Source organism: Solanum dulcamara, chromosome 12, assembly GCF_947179165.1.
Source record: "Solanum dulcamara chromosome 12, daSolDulc1.2, whole genome shotgun sequence".
Taxonomy (NCBI): Eukaryota; Viridiplantae; Streptophyta; class Magnoliopsida; order Solanales; family Solanaceae; genus Solanum; species Solanum dulcamara.
In genome coordinates, this window is record NC_077248.1 from 9,204,445 (window position 1) to 9,226,426 (window position 21,982).

General features: G+C 34.8%; 2 protein-coding genes across 2 annotated transcripts; both read right to left on the reverse strand.

Moving 5' to 3' along the window:
- Window positions 1-398: 398 nt before the first annotated feature.
- LOC129877069 (ras-related protein RABC2a-like) lies at window positions 399-3,746 on the reverse strand. Its single transcript, XM_055952547.1, has 6 exons — window positions 3,495-3,746; window positions 2,860-2,928; window positions 2,183-2,248; window positions 1,462-1,583; window positions 1,052-1,180; window positions 399-832 (listed from the first exon to the last, which is right to left on the reverse strand). Exons 1-6 carry the CDS (start codon window positions 3,643-3,645, stop codon window positions 725-727), a joined length of 645 nt encoding a protein of 214 aa, XP_055808522.1. The 5' UTR covers window positions 3,646-3,746; the 3' UTR covers window positions 399-724.
- A 543-nt stretch (window positions 3,747-4,289) lies between these two features.
- LOC129877065 (phosphatidylinositol 4-phosphate 5-kinase 9-like) lies at window positions 4,290-15,192 on the reverse strand. The gene is made up of 9 exons (XM_055952541.1): window positions 15,108-15,192; window positions 13,466-14,825; window positions 10,791-10,958; window positions 10,182-10,347; window positions 9,216-9,326; window positions 8,041-8,228; window positions 6,621-6,778; window positions 5,298-5,460; window positions 4,290-4,736 (listed from the first exon to the last, which is right to left on the reverse strand). The coding sequence occupies exons 2-9, from the start codon at window positions 14,710-14,712 to the stop codon at window positions 4,460-4,462; spliced, it is 2,478 nt and encodes an 825-aa protein (XP_055808516.1). The 5' UTR covers window positions 14,713-14,825; window positions 15,108-15,192; the 3' UTR covers window positions 4,290-4,459.
- Window positions 15,193-21,982: the final 6,790 nt, after the last annotated feature.

Here is a 21,982-nt window from a genome sequence, read left to right on the forward strand (position 1 = left end):
GGAAATATGGCGAAAGTTTTTACTGTTATTACAACATTTGAGATATGCAGAAAGTCAAAGTGGAATACACTTTATTGGGCATGTGATATACTCTTACAGACTGGGTAGAGTTACCCAGTTTGTCACTCATGATGAGACAATAAACCATTATATTGCCAGATAAAATCACCTCCATTGTGTCTATATATAAGGCTGGAATACTGCAAGCTAATAGGGTTAGGAGCAGTACAGTGGCATTCATCTGCAAATGTCATTTAACGCTTCTTTTAGGGAGAACCATACATCATGAACTTGTTTGGGACTTGGGCGTAGTTGTAGAATTGATTATTTGGTCAATTCACTTGGAGCACCCCGGCCCAATCCCTTCCCCCTCGTTGTAAGGAGATTTATGCAGGAAGTGGAAAAAAAGAAAAGACGAGGCTAAGTCCTAAACAACGATAATCTCCCAGGACAATCAGTAAGAATGCACACATTAGATTTTAGAACAATCGCATAATTTAGCTATCGGGCAAATACTAACTTGGAGAAAACACAAGATGACCAATTATACACTGAACTTTTTATGAATGACATTTTCTGTAGGAAACTAAAAGAAAGAAAAAGAAATATTTACATGTTTGATCAAAGTGTTTAATGTGTAAAAAGAAAATGTGAAATTTTCTGCCCCCATAGGTAATATTTCCTTTGATATATCTGTCGGCAATTGGTCCTAGTTTGGAGAGTTTCATGAGCAACAACTACTCTGTGTTATTTGGTGTTCTTGTTTCTGTTTCAGTATATTTTTCTTCCCCGGGGCAGATATTTCCTCCAGAAGACTAGGTACCTCCATTATCTGGGTAAGTTTTCCACAATAAGAAGGTGAATACTGAATATCTGGTCAACATATAAAAATGTCTACAAATGTCTACAAGAGATATTCTTTTGCACTTTTCAAGTACTGTGATACATAAAATTCCAATACTCTTTCCCTTTGATCTGTGGAAAGAGTATTGGAGTTTATGAACATCTCTTTTGAATCCTACAGAAAGAGTAAAGGGAATACAGCTCGTACCTTTAATGTGAGCTCTTCAAAGCATTGCTCTACATTTGCTCGAGTTTTAGCACTACATTCAAGAAATAAACTTCCAAGCTCTTTTGCTAGAGCAACACCTTCCTCCCTGCTCACAGCTCTCTCAGATTCCTGAAATTCCATATCAATCAATCTCCACAATGACTCGAACGAATATAATTGCTTGTTAAAAACAAATATCCAAAGGGAGCAACACATACGAAGGGTAGAAAATGAGTTGCAGTTATAAAGTGAGTCGAGACATGCAATTTATAGTTTATATTTGGTTTGCATATTCAAGGCAGAGATTAGCCCAGAAACTGAAGAAATTCCCTGCACTCTATCACTCGTTTTTCGTAGAGCATTTTTGAAATTTCTGGAGCAAACGAGAATCAATCTTGCAGAAGACTTACTCTGTCAACTTTGTTTCCTACCAACATCTTAACACAATCCTCATTAGTGGAATAAAGCTCCACCTCTTTTGCCCACACATCAGACAAGTTTGTGAATGTGTCTCTCCTTGTCACATCATAAACTGTGATTTACAGTAATGCCTATCAGATATTATAAACACAGAAACGAAACGCAAATGAACAAATTCAGACAAGACATAGAAATAGCACAACAAATAAAGCAGGAAAATGCTTCTTTTGTTGATGCAAGAAAGAAAGCTTAATTCTGTGGTCAAGCATTTGAGGCTATCCAGATATAATGAAAACCCAGCATTTTGGATGTCATCTGATATGTTACCATAAGGTGATTGTAACAACCAATCAACATGAATATGTTGTTGGATAGCTAACAAAGTACATCTTAAACGCGATAATCAGAGTATACTAAATAGGCATAATATTTTGATATGGTTTGATCAATTGACCTACATATGAGAAAACTAATACATAAAAAAAGTACAAAAACTATCGAGAGGAGATTCTCCCCCTAAACAGGACTTTTTTTAAACGATTACTTTGTGAATGTTATTGTGTTGTAGTCTAGGAAGGACAATCTTCAATTTATAGATAGAAGTCCAAAACCTTTCGTCCAAGAAAATAATTAGAATTTCAACCAGGGTAAGATAGGAGAAAGAAATATCAAATGATATCCTGGGGCTAGCAGTCTGAAGACATAGCATACCAAGAATGATCCCCTGAGCACCTCTGAAGTAGGAGCTTGTCAATGTCCTGAACTTCTCTTGTCCAGCTGTAGAAGATAATGTTTAAGAAAAGTTACAACCTGGCTATGGAATCTAGATAAACCTAGAAAACTTCCAAAAATTGGTAAACTCTTCCATACAACTGAAAAAAAACTAAAGCGCCTTCCTATTGAATGATCGCATAAAACTATTAGGACATACTTCCCTTATATTTGTATTATTAAGCTTGATCATGTGGTAGAATGGCTTTGATCTCTCTGTCAACATACAGCCAGAAACAAAAGTTCATAGGATCTGTCTAATGTCTATAATCTTGCCATTTATTTGTTTTCTGGTTTTATTTAATGGAAGTCCTTATATCATTCTTATGAATTTATAATGAGAGAGAGAGAGTGTGAGTGTGTGTGTTTCTGATTGCGTGGCCATATGTTAACATATTTGGACAAGGATAAAATTTCATATTTTGTGTGACAATAATGTCATCGTGGAAGCAGATAGATTATTATTTTTGGTACCCGTATTTAGGTTCAACTAAATGTGAATTCATGCCCGAACGTCCCACATTTGAGGGTAAAACGCTTCCTAACAAAGGGGAGCAGATAGATTTTAATGAACACGGTTAAAACCTTAAGCTGTCAGAGAATACAGGAAATTTTACCTGTGTCCCAAATGGTAAGCTTCAATCTTTTCCCACCAACAGTGAGCTTCTTGATTTTAAAATCGACACCTAGTCATTGGAATGTCAAGTTCTAGAGAATATTATCATATTGAAGACATCTATCAAAAAAAATCTTGAAAATAATTGTTACTAATCCAGCAAAATCCACAATAATGCAATCCTCTGATGCAGAGTAATTAGTTTTTCGATAGAAAAAATAACAAATCCTGATGCCTGTGATTCCCCAAATGAAACGCAGTATTTACCAAAATTTAGATTAATGATATTAATTACAGAAAAAGGGCAGCCCGGTGCACTAAGCTCCCTCGGTGCGACTAGGAAAGGGCAGGAAAAAATATCTAAATTTACAAGTCACTTAAAAACTAAATGAAAATATCTCTTTCTACTCCTAATAACTATAGATTGGTAAGTCAAAAAATACTAGTGAATCACTTGTTACAGCCTGTTAAATATTACAAAGTGCTAGCTAGAGAGCCTAAACTATTGAAAATTGGATTAAGATAAGTTTAAATGAGCAATACTCATCTTCCGTAAGATTCATATAACTGACTCAAACTAGCTTATACTAAGGCATATGTATATAGTAATTGTTGTTAATTAATGAAGATGAATACCAATGGTAGGGGTAATATCGTCAACAGCATTAGAAATGAAACTGAGGAGCAAGCTGCTCTTCCCAACTCCTGAATCACCGATCAATAAGATCTTAAACGACAGATCATACCCGCCGCCGCTGCTGCTCCTCGTGGCCGTTGATGATCCCATTTCTTTCTCCCTCGATCAACGAAAAAACTTACTCTCTCTAGCTCCACGGTGAAAGATAATAAAATCCTATGGCATCATTCGCCGTTTTATATATATAAAGAGAGAGAAAGTGATTTTCTAGCTATATGTATGTATAGGTTTTAGAGAGAGAGAAAAATGGATGGCTGAAGAGTAAGGACAATGTCATTGCAAGTTATGCTTATTCTTTTCCCTTTCTTCTTCTTTCTTTCTATTCCGTTCGTTTAAGATTCTATTCCTGGAGTGGCATTGAGGTGAATATAGTATATCAAGGGGGTGAAGAGTTAGTGCTAACAGGCTCCAACAACAAATAACCACTTAATAAGATACATTGATACTGAAATTGTCACTGAATCAATCTACCTTCTTCTTGGCAAATCCTTTTCATTTATGTATCTATATATTTTCATCGATGTCTTGGGACTTAGCCTGACAGCTTCAGGCATATCCAGATCGCCTGAACACCATTTCAAATTACAGTTGCCTCTCTACTGAATTGAAATTCTTGTCAGTATGTTGGTGGTATCTTCATAATAGTAAACGGAAGTACAAAATGCAGGAAAGTCACTAATAAGAACATCAAATGGCAGCGAGTAAAGTTTTTACATTGTTGCCAGAAGTTTAAATTTATTTTCTTCCCAAAAATAGAAGGAAATCACTATATACATAATCCGTCTTGTGCATTCTCAATTAATGCAAACAGTAGATAAATTATCTGCCAACTACAAACAAGTCATGGGATTAACCCCTTGTATAAGGAAAAGGATAAGGTGTAAACGACAATATACAAACTCTTCTAATTTACTATTGAACGTGCAGGAAACACCTTTCGGATGAACTGTAAGAAACGCTGTGAATAAAATGTTGGCTCCACAGCAGAAATGGACATAGAATCAAACAGAACTGATTTGTATGCATGTTCTATTTTCTTACGTAGGTTGTATTCTTGCAATATGTCAATGATGCCAACATACAATACAACATCGTATACTTCAAGAAACATCTTTGTATCACCTTTCCTAGGTATATGATCTGCCCTTGCTGGCATATTCACTCCCAGCTGAATCTGGAGCCTGCTTAGGGACATGAGGGAAGTGACATTTTAGAATATGTCAGCAAAAACAATAAACTAATAAGGTAAAAATTAATCTATAGGAGTTTCAATGTGGAATAGCCAAAAATCTGCATTCCTTAAGGTGAACGTATAAGATTCATGAACTTTCAAGCTGGTTCCCGGGATGGAGACAGGTAGGGTCAAGGGGATTCATCCAAACCCCCTTCACCGGAAAATTACATTATTTTTACATGGTTAAGATTACTTTTAATGTATATATAGTAGATGTTGAACCTCCTTCGGCTTCTTCATGAGTTCACTTTGTCATATTTTGAACCCCCTTAATAAAAATCCCACTCCGCCACTGGCCAGCTCAACTTCTAAGTCTTGTTTTATTATAGTGTTTTGAGTGGTGTGGAACTCCTAATAAACAGTAGTATTCATACTTCAACTTACTCGCTGCACTGTGGTTCTAGTGACCTACTGAGTCCTTCTGTACATTGTCTTAGCATGGTTTTCTGAACGTGCTTAAAATGCACTGACAAAAGGAAAGTAGCATGTTCAAGCTTTTTGAAAATACCTTGCTGTCCCAGGGAGGAGGAGATCCACTTCCTTGTCACCGGTGGCAGATGATGCTCGCAATCGTCTGCCTCTGATATGAGAACCCACTACTACACAATTATCATCTGCACCACGAGGGACTAAAACAAGGCCTTGGGGTGATATTTCATCCTCCGGAGACTCTGTAATTAACAAAAGAAAAGGAAGTTCAGAAACAGTGATCAGTTCTCAAGGCAAGTGCAGTATTTACACTTTATGTGCTCAGGGCCACAATCCTTTTTGTTTACTGGGTTCTGGATAAATTATGTATACATAGTAAATGAATAATTATACAAAAACAAAGGTAGAGTCAAAGATATTGGATTTTGCCGAACCCATAAGTATAAATGTAGCTCCGCCTCTGGTGATCGCGCACCCTCACAAATTAGAAAGGGAGATCAGTAATATACATTAAAGAATCTATTACGCCTTCCGCCCCATAAAAAAACAAAGAACTCACAGTATTGGAGATTGGACATACAAAACTTCTGGACTGTATAATTACATCTAGTACTGGTGTATACTAAGTATGCACGAGCTACATTTAACACACAAAAGAACCCTAAACCTCTGATCTATTACTAGAACTCTGAAGTCGATGACAGATTCACTGTACGATGTAAAATCTTTATCGTTCTGACTCCTATGTCACATACTTGTTTGGACAATTCTTTTTAAGATCAGGAGAGGAATTTCACTTCCATTTCTAAATAATTTGATGGCTCTTCTAATGTGTCCCACATTGACCTGCAGTTTAGATTTGTGTGCTCAACTTCTATCGAAATGGCATGAGCTAGATGGAAAAGTTCAAAAACATGAAAACACTAAAGTTCATTGAAAATCAGAGTCAATAGAAGTAAGGTTCCAACATGGATTTCCATAGTTAGTTATGTCACATTTTTTGCTTCAAAGGTCCCAAAAGTGATCGATAGCATAACAAGAGAATCATACCTAAGCCTATTATTAGTGAAAATTAAAGGGCACTCACCTTTGCCTAAATGTTGAAAGAAATGTCCTTTAGTCCGCTTGCTGTTCCATTGTCTTTCAATATTTCTAACTCGTCCATACTCAGCATACAACCAAATCAGAAATTTAATTTTGTACTCTGGAATTTATTCTTTGAGATTAGATTGGTGCTCAGGGCTCTCGTAAATAAGTATTCTCTAGACTTTACAGCTGTTCAGATCTTGTGGACCAGTTAAACTAAAAGACACCAGATACTGAATTTACCCAGTTTCACAGTGATAAGCCTCAGAGTTGCTCAACCACATAATTACTTATAATCTTTCAGAAACAAACCTACCATCTTCTGCAACAATTCCCAATCCTTCTGTTGTTGTATGTCCACTGCAAGAGATGGGAGATCGTAGATGCTGGGGTGCTCTATAATGAACACCTAACAAGAGGCTGTAATCCATTATGTGCTGCTGCTCCAAAAATTTGCTGTCAATCTCAATCTGCCTGTACAAGTACATGGATGTCAACAAACAAAATGAGAGCCTTTGAAAGGATTTTCATTGAAATGAAAAGGCAAATATTAATTCAAATCACTTATCCAACTATTTCTCCCCCAAAAAGAAAAAATCACTAATCCAACTATTTCAACTTTCAGTTGGAACACTACTGAAAATGTTTCTCCTTAAAGAAACATCAGAAATGTAGTTCTACGATAGTTAGTGGCATTCTACTCTTTCTGTGCATCTTAAATTCAAAAGTTCTTTTCCCCTCACGATCTATTTAAACTAACAAATGGGATTTATTATAGGGATCTTTACACATATAGCCCATTGGATTCACTGTTTGCTTGTTTTTAGCTGGTATACATAAATTATACATGGTTATGTACATATTATATATGGATATACATATATTATATATTTGGCGGCTATCTTTAGTTTAAGCATCTGGTGGGCTGTTATTTAGGCTAATTCTTCTATATTATATCATTAAACTATGGAACGAGAAAAATTGTTTAACACATATCATTGTATACTTATTACCACAGTAACTTGCATGAATTCATAAAGATCTATCATTCTAGTGTGAAATCTATGACCATATAAAAGAGAAAGACTTTCGGATGATTTCCGAATGCCACTATTACTTGATTCCAGGTTAAAGTACCAGATGTATCCATGCACTCGAAACTTACTCTGTCTTCTTAAACTTGCAGAAATACTTGAAGTCATTTGCATGAATACATAAAGGTTCTAGTGAAGTCAGTGATCATCAAACATAAAGAGAAACACTCGCAAACAGTTTTTGAATGCAAGTGCTAACTGCAAGAAACAGCCTAATACAAGTTTCTGCAAGTATTTCATGACATGCTACTGACGGGAGTTAATCGAAGGGGCTAACTGAGAAACTTTGTTCAGTACAGCAATATTACCAGTAAAGCATGGCTGGTGCTGTTCAAATCCTTGGATATATAGCTGCACAAGATACTTTCTATGTATCTATTTTAAATGCTAAATAACTAAGAGCTCGTTTGGATTGGCTTATAAGTTACTTATAAGCCGTTTTCAGCTTTTTTGAGTGTTTGACTAACATTTACAAGAAGCCCTATGGAAGATCTACCATTATGGACTGGTAGGAAAACCTTTGTATATTACTTTAGAGGTCACACAAAGATCTATGAGGATAACGAAGTAAGAAGAAAAGGTTAAGTGCATAAACATCAGAGAAAATACATGCAAAATAAGGAATATTTTACCAGGACTCACTTTAGTAAAGCTTCCCGCCAAGAAGGCTCTAGATAAAAGCAGTAGTTCAAATCTAGATCCTTGAGAATTGTGTTCTCGTCAATTTCGACCTTGTTTGCAGATCGTCCAAGTGAGGAACCTTTAAGATCAAATCTTCGGTGGATTCTTAACTCTGTGCAGAACATATTTCCCATTACTACAAAGCGTAACTGCAAATGTTATTGAAAAAGAAAAAGAGTTAAGCTTTGTAGAAGCAAGAGTCTATACATTCTTTCTTCAAACGAGAGCATGCACGTTAAAAAAGTGTTCTAGAACCAAACCACCAAATGAAGAGAACATGGGGTAAAATGATACACCCCATCTCATTTATATGGTCGTTTTTGTGTTTCAATTATTAATTTGACTTATGGATTATAGTAATGATAGTGAAACATAAGGTAAAATAACATTTGCACATCAAAGTTTAAAATTTGTATAGTTTATGTTGCGAAAGAGTATAGAAACGGAATGGTGCCAATCATTTTGGGACATCCAAAATGGAAGGAGAGGCATATAAATTGGGAGGGAGGATTTTCTGACTAACAATGTAAATACGTCCCTCCACCCAGGTTTTGGTTCTCACAGGTGCTAGTGTGCTATAAGATGTATGATCAAAATAATACCCAAAAAAAAAAAAAATTGACCAACTTATTATATATTAAGATGTATGAATTATGATCAATCGTAAAAAGACAAAAAAAAAATTAAAGAAAGAAACAATAAAAAGCAAAAGCAAAAAACTCATTCTGCGTTCACTTTAATTTGGTTTTTACATTTAGCATAATAACTTAGATGGCTTAGTTTTTCCTTTTGATAAGTAAAAAACACATACTTGTCACAAATTTTACTCAGATAAACATAAAAGCTGGTTATGAATTAAATATCTCAACATGTAAGTATGTACATATCAATTTATAGTTTTTTAGATGTGTTATATGATATTTTCATGATTAGTCATTTTTTGTTTCTATGATAAATCAACTTCTTACTTGAATTTGTAAGAGAAGTTTATGAAATTTTGTTTTCATTATTAAACAGTAAACGTATTTGATGTAAAATAACTTCTTAACTTATCCTAACTTTATGTTACTCAGTTTGTAGAAACTCACAAGTACAAGAAATGAATGATGAAATAATTTGAATGTCTAAATTTATACCATTTGTCCTCTCGAGGGCTTTATCATGTGAAGACCAAAGAATTTAGTGATGAGAGTATTCTCATATGCCTTGACATGACGATGATAATTTGGAAGCATTTGCAGCAGAACCTACAAGTAAAATGCGCGTTAATAAGAATGATTAATTCCATATTGTTAGAGTGGGTAAAAAGTCTCACATTTATTGGGAAATGGACTAGTGGTCTCCTTATATGGACTTAGGCAATCCTCCTCTCATGAGCTAGATTTTGGGGTTGAGTTAGGCTCAGATGCCATATTTTTACATGGTATCAGAGCCAAGTTCATCCCCGTTTGGGCTCCCGGTCCACGCTCCAATTGGGCCTAGGAGTAAAGGAGGGTGTTAGAGTGGTAAAAAGTCCCACATTTATTGGTGAATAGACTGATGGTCTCCTTATATGGACTTGGGCAATCCTACCCTCATGAGCTAGCTTTTGGGGTTGAGTTATACCCTGGTGTCATATCTTTACACATATACCTAACTTACAAATATCAGAGGATAGCTAATGAACTAGTCAGAGATTTTAAAAAAGATCTCTTTTTGAGAAGTTAAATATATTGTAAGCACTATCTTAGTGCTGATATGCAATAAAATTAAGTATCAAAACAAAAACTTTTATAGCTATAACGGGAAAAAGAAAACATGCCAAGCATTAGGCGGGAAGGATAGCTCTTCAAGAGGCATGTTGAAAGAGAAGAAAGCAGAAATTCCAGATTCGATATTGCCAAGGCAATCTAACGAGATAAGTGAAACTTCAGAATGAGAAAGTACTTCAATTAGCCCTATCTCTAATCTCTATCTCTTAAATAATCTTTTCCAACTACATATAGCTGTGTTCCCTGAACTGACCAATCAATCATGACTACCACCCAGGTAAAATAGTTTAAGAGGTGGACTGTGATACATCAACACATGAGATTTAATCATTTAAGCTAAGAATTGCATACCTTAACTTCTGACTTCCGTAGTGTCTTAATCATGAAACGACCATCTTGAGACAGGAAAAACACACTGCCACTTTTCCCAGGAGAAGAAAGTTCTCTAAGTGCATCATTTCCACAGATGGACATCATGTAATCAGCAGTATCAATCTTAAACATTTCCCTCAGATTCCTACAAGAAGGTAAATCCATTTCACTTATTCTACACATGCATATATATAAAAACAAACAAAATAGCAATAATTAGCTCGACTTCTATGACACCATCAGTTGCACCCAGAAAATGAATATATGAAGGGATACAAGGGGTTAGCTCAGTTGATCAGTTGTTCAAATAAAAATGTTGGTTACACTTCTTTTATTATCAGAAGATCCTCTTTCTTAACTGATTAGCAAAGGAGGAGAAGATCTGAGAGAAGTCATACAAGATATGAAGCCGTGATTTATATATATATATCCTGTATACTACAGTCACTTAGATGTACATTCACTGATCTGAATTCCGGACGAATAGATCAAGTTATTTCCTCACAGTTGACATGCCTTCAAGAAAAAAAAACATTGGAATCACGGATTGCAATTGACTTTGAAGGTAGAAGATGGTAAATGGCAAACCTGAAAACTACTGGACAATAATCTTTCCACTTGAAGTCTTCAGATTGATGAGAAGGTGTCAGTTGAGATCCTTCTTTAGGAAAATACATCCGAGAGCACGCACAGGCACCAAAATCAGAAGCTCCCACTTCTCGTCTTTGTCCCGGTGTAATTTTCCCCACACTGTATCTGGTCATATTTCAAAACTTTTCAATATGTGTAAACTAGAAGCTTGACTGGTCATAAAGGTTGATATAAGATTAACAGGAGGACAATAACTCTTTCTCCAGTATGATTGTCTTTCTTTGGACCTCACACATATGCACCATGGTTTCTGTTATGTTCAATATTTGATGGGAGTTACCAAGAATTATCGATGAATCAATTTCAAGCTGGAGATTACAAAGATGGGAAGGAGAAGAACATAGCTGAAAGAACATCACCCGCACTATGTCTCTTTTGGCTTATTTGGATTGAAAGAAACAGGAAACTTTTTCAATATAGTGAGAGTATTAAAAGATCCTTTCTGTTTCATTTATACTTTTGTGTAAAGAGAGAATCCCTGCTTGTATAAATAGATGGGATGACTTGCTATATGAAGGTGCTGAGCCACAAAACAAGTTTGTAAATATTTTAATAACCAGCCTGGTATATTTATAATGAAATTTACTTGAGTGTAAAGGTATAATGGTAGCGCACTTGGCATGATTAAATCAAAAGAATTTCATAAGCAACATTAGCAGTGCATGACTAAATACATTAGGCGAACCTCTACTTCATTCATTATCCCAGGAATTTAGGAGAAAGCAAGGCAAAAGATAATAAAGTGTCTACATGGTTAACCTCTTCATATAAGAAACGAGTCCTACTAATAAACAAGTCTTCACATCCAATACTATTCGCACTTCAGCAGTAACACAATGAAATTATATACGAGGTTGTATGAGATAATAAGGTTTTACCAACTCCACTGACACAAGAAGTTTCTATCATCAATTTACATTCCAGTTTGCTTTAAGACTTGCCCTTTGTTCAAGTCATTGTTATCTAATTACCAACCGGCATTTCTGTCAATCGGCAGAAGGCCCTCTCTGAAAGATGACCAATCAAGAAGAATGTGCCACCAAGCCCGATGGGCAAGAAGTCTTAGACCTTATCTTAGCTGTTTAAATAAAGCAGGGGCGTCTTAAGTAGTGTGCTCCTGCTGCCAACAGACATTTTTTCAGAAAAGTTTATGTAAAAGTTTCTTAGAGAAAAGGATTGTGCTAAAAGAAAATATATCTGGATTGATGTAGCTTTTCTGAAGATTTTCGAGTGTTTGGTAGGTGAAAGAAAAACTTTTCTTTTGAAAACACACCAAAAGAATGTTACGAGATATCAGAAAAGTTACCACAAACAAATGAAACCTAAATGGATATGACCAAAATACAAGGATACTCGCAATGATTAACCTCGTTAACATAATTCTTCCGGACCTTTGAGTATAGGAACTTGTTATTCTGTTTTTCTTTGGCCTATGATGTATTTTACCTTTTCTTGAATTTAACATGAATTAGTTATCGAAAGAGACTACACTTTTAACATTAATGGTACATTCCTTCATTTTTCCATGATTATCTACACAATTTAACAACTTTCAGCATCTAACTTAGAATTACCAGTAGATAGAACTTTGCGGAAGATGCAAATGTCCTTTGACTTGCAAAGACAGAAATTTGTGAAGATGCAAACTTCCTTTGAGTTGCCTTGATAGTTGATATCAAAGACTTCCATCCTTCCTCCAAGTCATAGTGATTTACAAAAAAATAAGAATCATAGTAAGCAATAATTGTCCTTCCATGTATTCAAGTAAATCGCAAGACGAACCCATGAGTATTACTCAAAGGAGCATGCGGATGCAGACACCAAAACCTACTTCAATTTCAACTGAATATCAAATTCAACTTCTTCTTTTTTTCCTTTTTCGTTTCCTTTTTTTGTTAACGACCATAGCTAAAGAAGATAGAGGGAATAAACTTAGAAAAGGACTAGTATTATAGCATGATAGATTTATATTTTACCAGTTTATCTGTTGCTTAAGTTTGACAAACAAAAAGGAATAGTAGTGACAAGATGTTTTTTGTGCAATGAGACTAGGGAGACAAACAATCATCAATTTTTACATTGCAAGTTTACTTCACAACTGTGGAACCTGCTCCTCAGCCTCACAAAGACTGAGTGGACAATGCGTGAGCATACTGCTGACTTGATGAGCTGCTGGATGAAAAGAGGGGGTAGCAAGAGTCAGAAAAAATGGTGGAGGATAATTCCTTCATGTATATGGTGGACAATATGGAAAAAGAGAAATGGGAAATGTTTTGAAGACAAGATCAAGTCCATACATGATGTGAAATGAAACTGTTTAGTGTTTTTATTCTCTTGGTGAAAAGGAAATTGTATAGAGGAAGTAGATGAGCTGGTAAATTTCTTAGGTGCTCTGTAAAGCTTAGAGTCTGACCTTACTACCTTGCAAATTTTTTTTGGAGGTGGCCAGCATTAAGGAATGCTGAAGAATACAACAGCACTAATTATCCAAAAAAAAAAAAGGAATCAATAGAAAAACAGCCCCAACAAAGTCCAGCAAAAGTCGATCTGCTACAAACATGATGGAGAGAGAAACAGAGGAATCAAATTTTGAGCAGACGTAAGTAGTGTACCTGATGCCAAGCTGCAAACTAAGCATTACGTTGTAACGCCTATGACCCTTAATAATTGCTTCACCTGGCCTCTTCGACTCCCTCGCAAGTTTTCTTTGCCTCCTTTTTGCTGCTCTTCTAGCTGGTGAGAATCGATCATTTAGGACAACCTCACTGATTAGTACACCTTGCATGTATTCTCTTTCCAAAATTGGAGTATTCATATCGTTCCCCGTGTCAACACCATCTATATCACTTCCAATTACCTTCTCAATAGCTACTTCAAGACTCCATCGTCTTTCCAGAGTAACATTAGTGGGGTGTGACTGTTCAACATTTAATATGTTCCCCTTCGAAAGCCTATCATATGAATGTGTTGAGGATCCTTTGTTTCCACTTACTTTGACATTTCCTGTATCTACTGAAGAGGCGTGAGAAATATGCGAGACTCGTTTTTGTTTTCTCAAGTCTGGCAGTAATCCTTGTTTTCTCAAAGCATTGAGGTACAATTCCTGACCAGCCGTAAGTCTGCTACCACTAGGATAAAATGTTCCCTTTCCATCTTTTAGTCCATGTGTCCACGTTCCAATATAACAGCCACCATCACTCCAAGTATATACACCAAGACCGTGCATCATACCATTTAACCAGCTTCCTTCATATGAATCTCCTTTGATCCAAGTGAGAGTTCCTTTTTCAGAAAATGTCCCTCCCTTCATATTACCCAAGTAGACATTCCCATTCGCCCATTTATACTTACCAGGTCCTTCAGGGGTTCCTCTGATCCAGGACCCTTTGAAAAAATCTCCATTGGGATACACTTGATACCCTAAACCATGTTTGAGGTTGAACCGCCAGCGTCCCCTATAAGTCACTTTATCAGGTGCAATATACATTCCCTCACCATGCATATAGCCACCTGAAAACTCACCATCATATACAGCACCAGTAGGCCATTGTAGTTTCCCATGACCATGCCTCATTCCATGTCTCCACTCACCCTCATACCGACTAGCATCAGACCAGACATACTTTCCTGAACCCTCAGGTATGTTTCCCAGCAGAGATCCAGAATACGACTCCCCATTTGGTAAGAAGAGATCCCTAATTCTAAAGCTGGCGCTTTCAGAAGTATGACTGACTTCACCGTTTGTCCATTTACTAGAGTGGTTATTGTCATTAATCAACACAGCGTCGAGAGACTTTGTCCTATCTGACGAAGAAAGTGTTTTTCCAATATTATCAACAATGGCCACAGAACCAGACATGCAAAATTCCGAGAAGTTTCAGTTTTATATTGGATAGAAGGGACCAAGATTTTCTCACTAGCTAAAGCACACCCCCAGTGTAAAATGACTTGATGTATTTCCACTGCTTTGACCTGAAAGGCAGAAAAGCAGAGTAATTGAGCCTATCGGTAGACAAATTCGACCTATAGAACAAATCTACAAAGTAAAAGAAGGGGAAAATCTAATTCTTTCTCAGCCCACAAATAAGAATAGGAAGCTAGACTAAAATTCCAATAATTCTTGCACTTTGTTGACTCATTCAAGAAATAATAGCATTCAACACCATATATGCCACAAAAGGTCTATGAAGGGAATATTCATGAACAGATAGGTAAATCAGATCATATTGACCTCAATAAAACTTGTCAATTTACCATGAATCCTCGTAATACTAATGGAATAGTGAGTATTCACATAACCGATCCTAACTTGTTTGTTGTTGTTCAGAATTTAGTGATACAACAATATCATGTTTTGTGATAGAAATAACTGTCGAATTAGAATTCACCTTCCCCATCCTCTTAAATTATGTTAGCGACCTCCATTTCCTTTCTTCTTTTTTTATTACCGTGGTCCCAAACCCCGTGCATAGAGCAAGCTTTAGTGCATCCGCTGTCTGCTTTTCATTTTTGATAACCATGCTGTCAGGATTAGCTTGCACCCACCTCAACTAATTATACGAGATATCTCTAACTCTTATCCGCAAAAGATATCAGGTAACTCTATTCACCAAGGCTAGAATTAGAGGATTTTAACGTGAAATCTCATAGTTCTCAATCCACTTCATCGACCACCATTTCTATTGCTTAAAGCAAACTAACCTTGATCAAAAAGGCAGCTTGTAAACAGTTACACATTAATAATTCAAAATTTCACAGAGATTTCGTTGCCAGTATTTCTTTTTATCACACTTTAAGCACATTAAATTCAAATTTTACACGACAAACAAAAATGAAATCAGTCAGTGAACCAAAAAAAAATAAAAGAAATTCCGAAAGAGAATGATCCAAACCTCAAAAAAAAAATAGAGAAAGCAACAATCTACATTATAATATCCAATTTTTTTCTATTCCAAAGAGAATAATTAAGAACTATACAAACATAATAATCATATGTTTGAATAAAATGTGTGCACTACTGTAGTGTGAGAAAGGTACCGCGAAGAGAGAGCAAACGTAGAGAGAGAGCGGGTAGTTGGAAGAAGTAAAAAGTGCCTTTCAGTTTCAGTTTATGTTTCGCTTTCTTCATGATATATGAATTCAGCTTTTTAAGCAGACGACAAATAACAAAAAGACAATTTTACCCATGCAAATACTTTTTTTCATTTAATTATTTGTTTAATGAATATGAATAGTATATTAATTATAAGAGAAATTTGCGGTCCTATTTGGTGGAGCTGGGTACATTGTAAATCTTATATTAATCAGAAGAAGAAATTTATGGGATGGAAAAGTAAACTTTTGGAGTAATCTACTAATACTTAAGGGCAATAAATTGTTTATTTATGGGAAAGTAATGCAATGTAATAAATATAGGAAAAATTACGCGGTATGGCAAATTTTACTACTATATTACGCGATTAGGATATAGTTTAAAATAATTACGGCTCGCAGCAAATATAGCTATCTATTTACGCGGTATGAAAAATCTTGCTTGCCAGAAATACAAATATATATGTATATCAGTTACCATTATACAATTTTTCTGATAAATATACATATACAATTCGATAGATATACATATACAATTCACATCTCTCCTCTCATTCTCGATCTCGCTCAACTCTCTCTTCTCGCTCTCGATCTCGCTCGCTTCTCTCCTCCTCTCTCTCAATCTCGCTTGTCAGATATACAAATACATATGTATATCGGTTACATATATATAATTGTTTAACAAATATACATATACAATTCAACGGATATATATATATACAATTCGCCTCTTGCTGCCTCTCTCCTCCCTCTATCGATCTTGCTAACCTCTCTCCTCCTCTCTCTCGATCTCGCTCGCCTCTCTCCTCCTCTCTCTCAATCTCGCTTGTCAGATATACAAAACATATGTATAACAGTTTTTGTATATTTCGGTATACAAATAATTCGGGATATAGAGTTTGTATAATTCGCTACATTCATATAATGACAAATTTTTGTTTGTCATTATAAGTAATTAAAGAAACTATACCCATATGAAATAATTGCGCTTAAAAAGTTTGTCATATCTGAAAATTCCTCATAAATATATGTTATGTGTTTATGATATATAGTTAAAATTTAAAATTATTATCATTCGTAGCTAATTTTTTGAATTTATAGCAAATAAAATATGGTGCATATCATGTCATTTCTCAATCACCCTCTTATCTTCCTTCATCTCCACATTTTTACTAGTTTTTTCTAGTTTCCATCCCAACTAATATTTGCAAAAATTATTGTTTATATATTTCAAAGAAAGAGAAGGATAAAAAGTGTAAGAGTAATGACAAAAAGTGGATAAAATTGTCTCATGAATCTATTGGTATGAAAGTTCTATCCTATTAATTTCAAACATAATTATTTAAAAAATTATTTATAGCAATATCATGTTCTATGAAAGTTTCTTTCTTTCTTTATATATTTTAGAAAAAATTACGACAATTTGAAAACATGATATCATAAAATGTAAATATCATTACATCAATAAAAAAAATATAACTTAAAGCAACGGTATTTTAAAACAATGAAAATCAAAATTAACTTCTGGGATGTATGTTTTTATGCTCGGGGCTCACGCCCCAAATTTTAGGATGTACGCCCTGTGAATCTACTACAATAACTCAATTAGTTCCCTATCTTGAAATGTAAACTTAGATCATGCCACCAATAAATTAACATTCGAGCCGAAAAATTCTATTTTCTAAGGTAAAGTATTATCAAAGCAGATTCTATACTTAAGAGCCGAATATGAAATCTCTAGTTAAAATTGAAAAAATACTTACCATTCCACAATAATTTTGGGTGGGACATAGAACTAAACTTATTTTGCTTATCAATGCAACTATGCAAGTATATATTCAACAAGAAACTCTTTCCTTTACTTTAAAGAGATGTTTTCTTTTTTTAATTACAAGGAAAGACACTACTAAAAAACTGCTGAAAAATGACGGACAAGGTCACTTTTTTGGTCAAAATCGACGAAAAAGTGACTCAGTCACTTTTATCTCTTTTTTGGTCGATGCTTTTCAAAAAGCGACGGACTGTGTCGCTCCCTTTATTTATTTATTTTTAAAAAATTATACCAAAAATAACGAACTGCGTCGATAATATTTTATGTTTTAATTATTTTTTTCAAAAATGTGACGGACAAGGGGTCCCTATCCGTCGCTTTTGTTCTTGTTGTTCTTGATAATTTCTAGAAAAGAGACAGATATAGATCCCTATCCGTCGCTTTTCAGAAAAAAAAAAATTAGAAAAAAAAATAGAAAAGCGAAGGACTAAAGGACCCTGTCCGTCATTTTTTTTGTAATTTTTTTAACAGCAGAAACCTGCAATTTATGTTGCCCACCTGCAACATAAATTCAATTCAACAACAATGGCTACAACCCAATCCAACATAACTAACAAACTAACAAACACACAAAATATTTCATAACAAACATAAATTAACATTCAAAACGATTAAAGTGTTAACTTACAACGATTTAAAGTGTTTCAAAGTTAAAAAAAATATTCAAAATGTTCATAAACTAACATATGTAGGGAGCCTAGGAACTATTTGTTATATATTCATCACTATCGTCGGAGTCATCAGTAGTGGATCCTCTTGAATAACGTGGCGGAGGTTGACGGGCGAGGTTGAACACTTGTTCTTTGATTTTCTCAACTTGTTCATTCATACTTTTATGTTCCTCAATCCTTTTTACCTCAGACTCTGTCAATGCGCGTGCAAGTTCTACGATTTGCTGAGACATGGCAGCTATCTAAACCCAGTCAATGTCCTCGGCTTGACGTGATGATCCAATACCTTCTAAACCTGATTGGAGTCGTTGTATGTTATTCCTAGAGCCTATTCCATATGTACGGCATTTGTGGTTCCCTCCAACCACTTTTTCTTCCCAAATTTAAGTGGATTGTTTGGGCGTTAGCTCGACCGAATCTCTCATCTCACGTATTTACCGCTCATATATATATATATATATATATATATATATATATATAAGTTAGAATCAAAATATATTATACATTATGTTAAATAACTTACATAGGCTCGTTCGTCCCTTTCCTCCACCCGCTCATCCGGATCTGACTCATTTGTCTTTTTTCTCACATGAGTCTTTTTAAAGACTTCATGATGATAGGGCTCGCGTCCCAATTCTTTTTTCTATAAATAAAAATACAATTAATGAAATAATATTTTGTCAAATAATTTATTTAAAGAGTATGAATTTAAACTTAAAATTTAGAAATCTTACCATCTCCCTCTAAATCCAACACTATTTGCACCTCCGGTGTGCAACGAGCCACCCTTTAGGATGCGTCTAGCTTGTTTGGCTTGATCGGTCAAAGCCTTGAATTTTTCGGTATCTCAATACCGACATAATTCCTCATAAACGTGAGGCAGCATCCAACTCGAAGGTGTCCGATCATCCCTAACTTTTTTTAGCCAACTAGATAGTCTGGCGCTCGTTTTTCTTTTAAAAGTAGTCACAATGACCATGTTGTACCTTGGCTCCAAGGTACATAAAGTCTGGAAAAAAAGTGAATAGCCTTAAATAATTAGTTAAGTAAAGTATACTAAAAATATTAAACTTAACTAAAAAAATAGATTTAAACATATATATATACCTTGAATTCATTAAACATCATCTGGAGGCTATTGTTTGGAATCGTCCCCCAAGATTGATAGAGGTCAGTATATAGCCTCCTAACACTCTCCTAAAGAGCTATAGCAGCATCCTTCGAAGGATGTCACCTGCAAAACACATAATAAACATGTTAGTGTATGAATAATTTATTAATGTAGCAAAAATAAATAAATAAAAAATAAACTTACGAGAATCCATTAGGCTAAATCATCACTCTCCCTATTCTGTCCCTCTGCCCAGGAGCTAACTGAGGTACATTCTGTGCTGCATTAGGTGTAGCCGCAGAAAAAGGTGAAGTTGATGTTGTAGGATGTACATACTGTTGAGTCAAGGGAGGAGTGTCAGTCTCAACACTAGAATCTCTAAGCCTCAGGACCGATAGGTGAGGAGACTGAGATGAGGGAAATGGAATTGTCGAAGATGCAACTGTGGGAGCTGGAGTAGATGAAGATAATAATCTCTGGAGTTGAGGAATAACCTCTGTGGGTAGCTGGTAGGTCTGGTCATATGAAGTATATCTGACCTCTGACGAAGAAGAAGCGCCGCGTGATCGGTGAAACTGACTATGGTAAACTGCAAGATCCATAGTCCCAAGAAGCACAACATGAATATATATAGGACTAGCTCCGCGGCGCTGCATATCCGATGCTGAAGAAATATGTCCTAGATATCCTCAGGATCAATAGGTCTCCTAGACTTCTTCTTTTTACTACTACTAGAATGGTTAACCCCAAAATGATCCCGGGATCTATCACCATCACCAGATGACATCTGTATGTAAAGTAACAATACAATATATAAAGCCGCATCTAATGCGTAAGATATTAAAATCAGTCTTTTCTTGATAAATGTGAGATCTTTAGTAATGGGGTGAGGAAGAATTCGATTTGGATTGAGAAAACACATCAAGATCAGTCTTTTGTTAACAAAAGATGAGATCTTTAGTGTTGGGATGAAGAAACATTGGAAAAATAAGAAAGCGACATAATTTGCTTCGCTTTGTTTATTTAATTAATTTTTTTAGTAGCCCTCATCAACCTAAGTGGCAAAAGGGTTTCTTATTTTTCCAATTATTTTTCATCCCAACACTAAAGATCTCATCGTTATCAACAAAAGACTGATCTTGATGTGTTTTTCTCAATCCAAATCCAATTCTTCTTCACCCCATTACTAAAAAGGAAATATTTTGATAACCTTTTTAACATAAAAGGTCAAATCTTTAGAACTTTTCAAACCACCACCAACTTAAATAATTCAAGTTATAATTAAAATAAGAATTAATTAAGTTCAAGTTCTAAATAATTCAAATTAGAATTATTTCAAGTTATATTTAATTCAGGTTATAATTAACTTCAAGTTATAATTAATTCAAGTGATAATTAATTCAACTTATAATTAAGTCCAAATTCTAACTAATTCAACTAATAATTAATTCAACTCATAATTAATTCAAGTAATAATTAAGTTCAAATTCTAATTAATTCAAGTTCTAATTAAGTTTAACTTCTAATTAATTCAAGTTATAATTAAGTTCAAGTTCTAATTAATTCGAGTTATAATTATTTCAAGTTATAATTAATTGAAGTTATAATTAACTTCATGTTTTAATTAAGTTGTAATTACAAGTTCTACTTCATAACATTCAAGTCGGATGTTTCTAAGTTAAATAAGAACAAAATTATAGGTTTCAAGTATATACAAATTAAAGTTCAAACTCCTAGTATTCAAGTATCTAATTAAAGTTCAAGTTCATGACAACATAAAGTTCTAATCAATTAGTTATAAAGTTCAATTCAAGTATCCTAAAATCTTTATTTCATTCAAAATTCAAGTTCTAAGTTCTAAATCTAAGTATCCTAAAATATAAGTATCTTGTTAGCAGCCAAGTAGGTGGCTCTCCACTAGCAACAATATTAAATTACGTGGGGCCCACATTCTATTATTATATTTCTTACTTATGGCTATAAATAAGCCATTTGCAATGTTAAAACGTATCATTTTACAAAAACTTTATTTCTCTCCTCATTTCTTCTTCACTTTCAATATCTTTCTATCTAATTAATTAGTAGCATTAGTATATTATTCATAACACGTTATCAGCACGAAGCTCCGGCTAATTTTCAAGGTAACAAAAGTGGTAAGAATTTTATTTAATTTTATTTCTATAAAATGGCAAATATTTCAAAATTTAAATTTGTTGCTTTGGATATCTCTGGAAAAGATTACTCCTCATGGGCACTAGATGCCGAAATTCATCTTGAATCGATGGGTCTGGCAGACACCATCAAAGAAGATAACACGGCATCTAGTCAAGACCGTGCAAAAGCTATGATTTTCCTCCGCCACCATCTTGACGAGGGTCTTAAATTACAATATCTTACATTAAAAGATCCCTTGAAATTGTGGAAA

What these genes read in the sequence shown, in the direction of transcription:
- LOC129877069 (XM_055952547.1), bottom strand. Translation starts at nt 3,645, where the DNA reads ATGGGATCATCAACGGCCACGAGGAGCAGCAGCGGCGGCGGGTATGAT. An exon ending in GCTTACCATTTGGGACACAG is followed by an intron (nt 2,249 to 2,859) that starts GTAAAATTTCCT and finishes TATCTTCTACAG; the next exon opens with CTGGACAAGAGAAGTTCAGG. An exon ending in TGCTCAGGGGATCATTCTTG is followed by an intron (nt 1,584 to 2,182) that starts GTATGCTATGTC and finishes TGTAAATCACAG; the next exon opens with TTTATGATGTGACAAGGAGA.
- LOC129877065 (XM_055952541.1), bottom strand. Translation starts at nt 14,712, where the DNA reads ATGTCTGGTTCTGTGGCCATTGTTGATAATATTGGAAAAACACTTTCT. An exon ending in AGTTTGCAGCTTGGCATCAG is followed by an intron (nt 10,959 to 13,465) that starts GTACACTACTTA and finishes AAATATGACCAG; the next exon opens with ATACAGTGTGGGGAAAATTA. An exon ending in GGGAATTGTTGCAGAAGATG is followed by an intron (nt 5,461 to 6,620) that starts GTAGGTTTGTTT and finishes TGTTAATTACAG; the next exon opens with AGTCTCCGGAGGATGAAATA.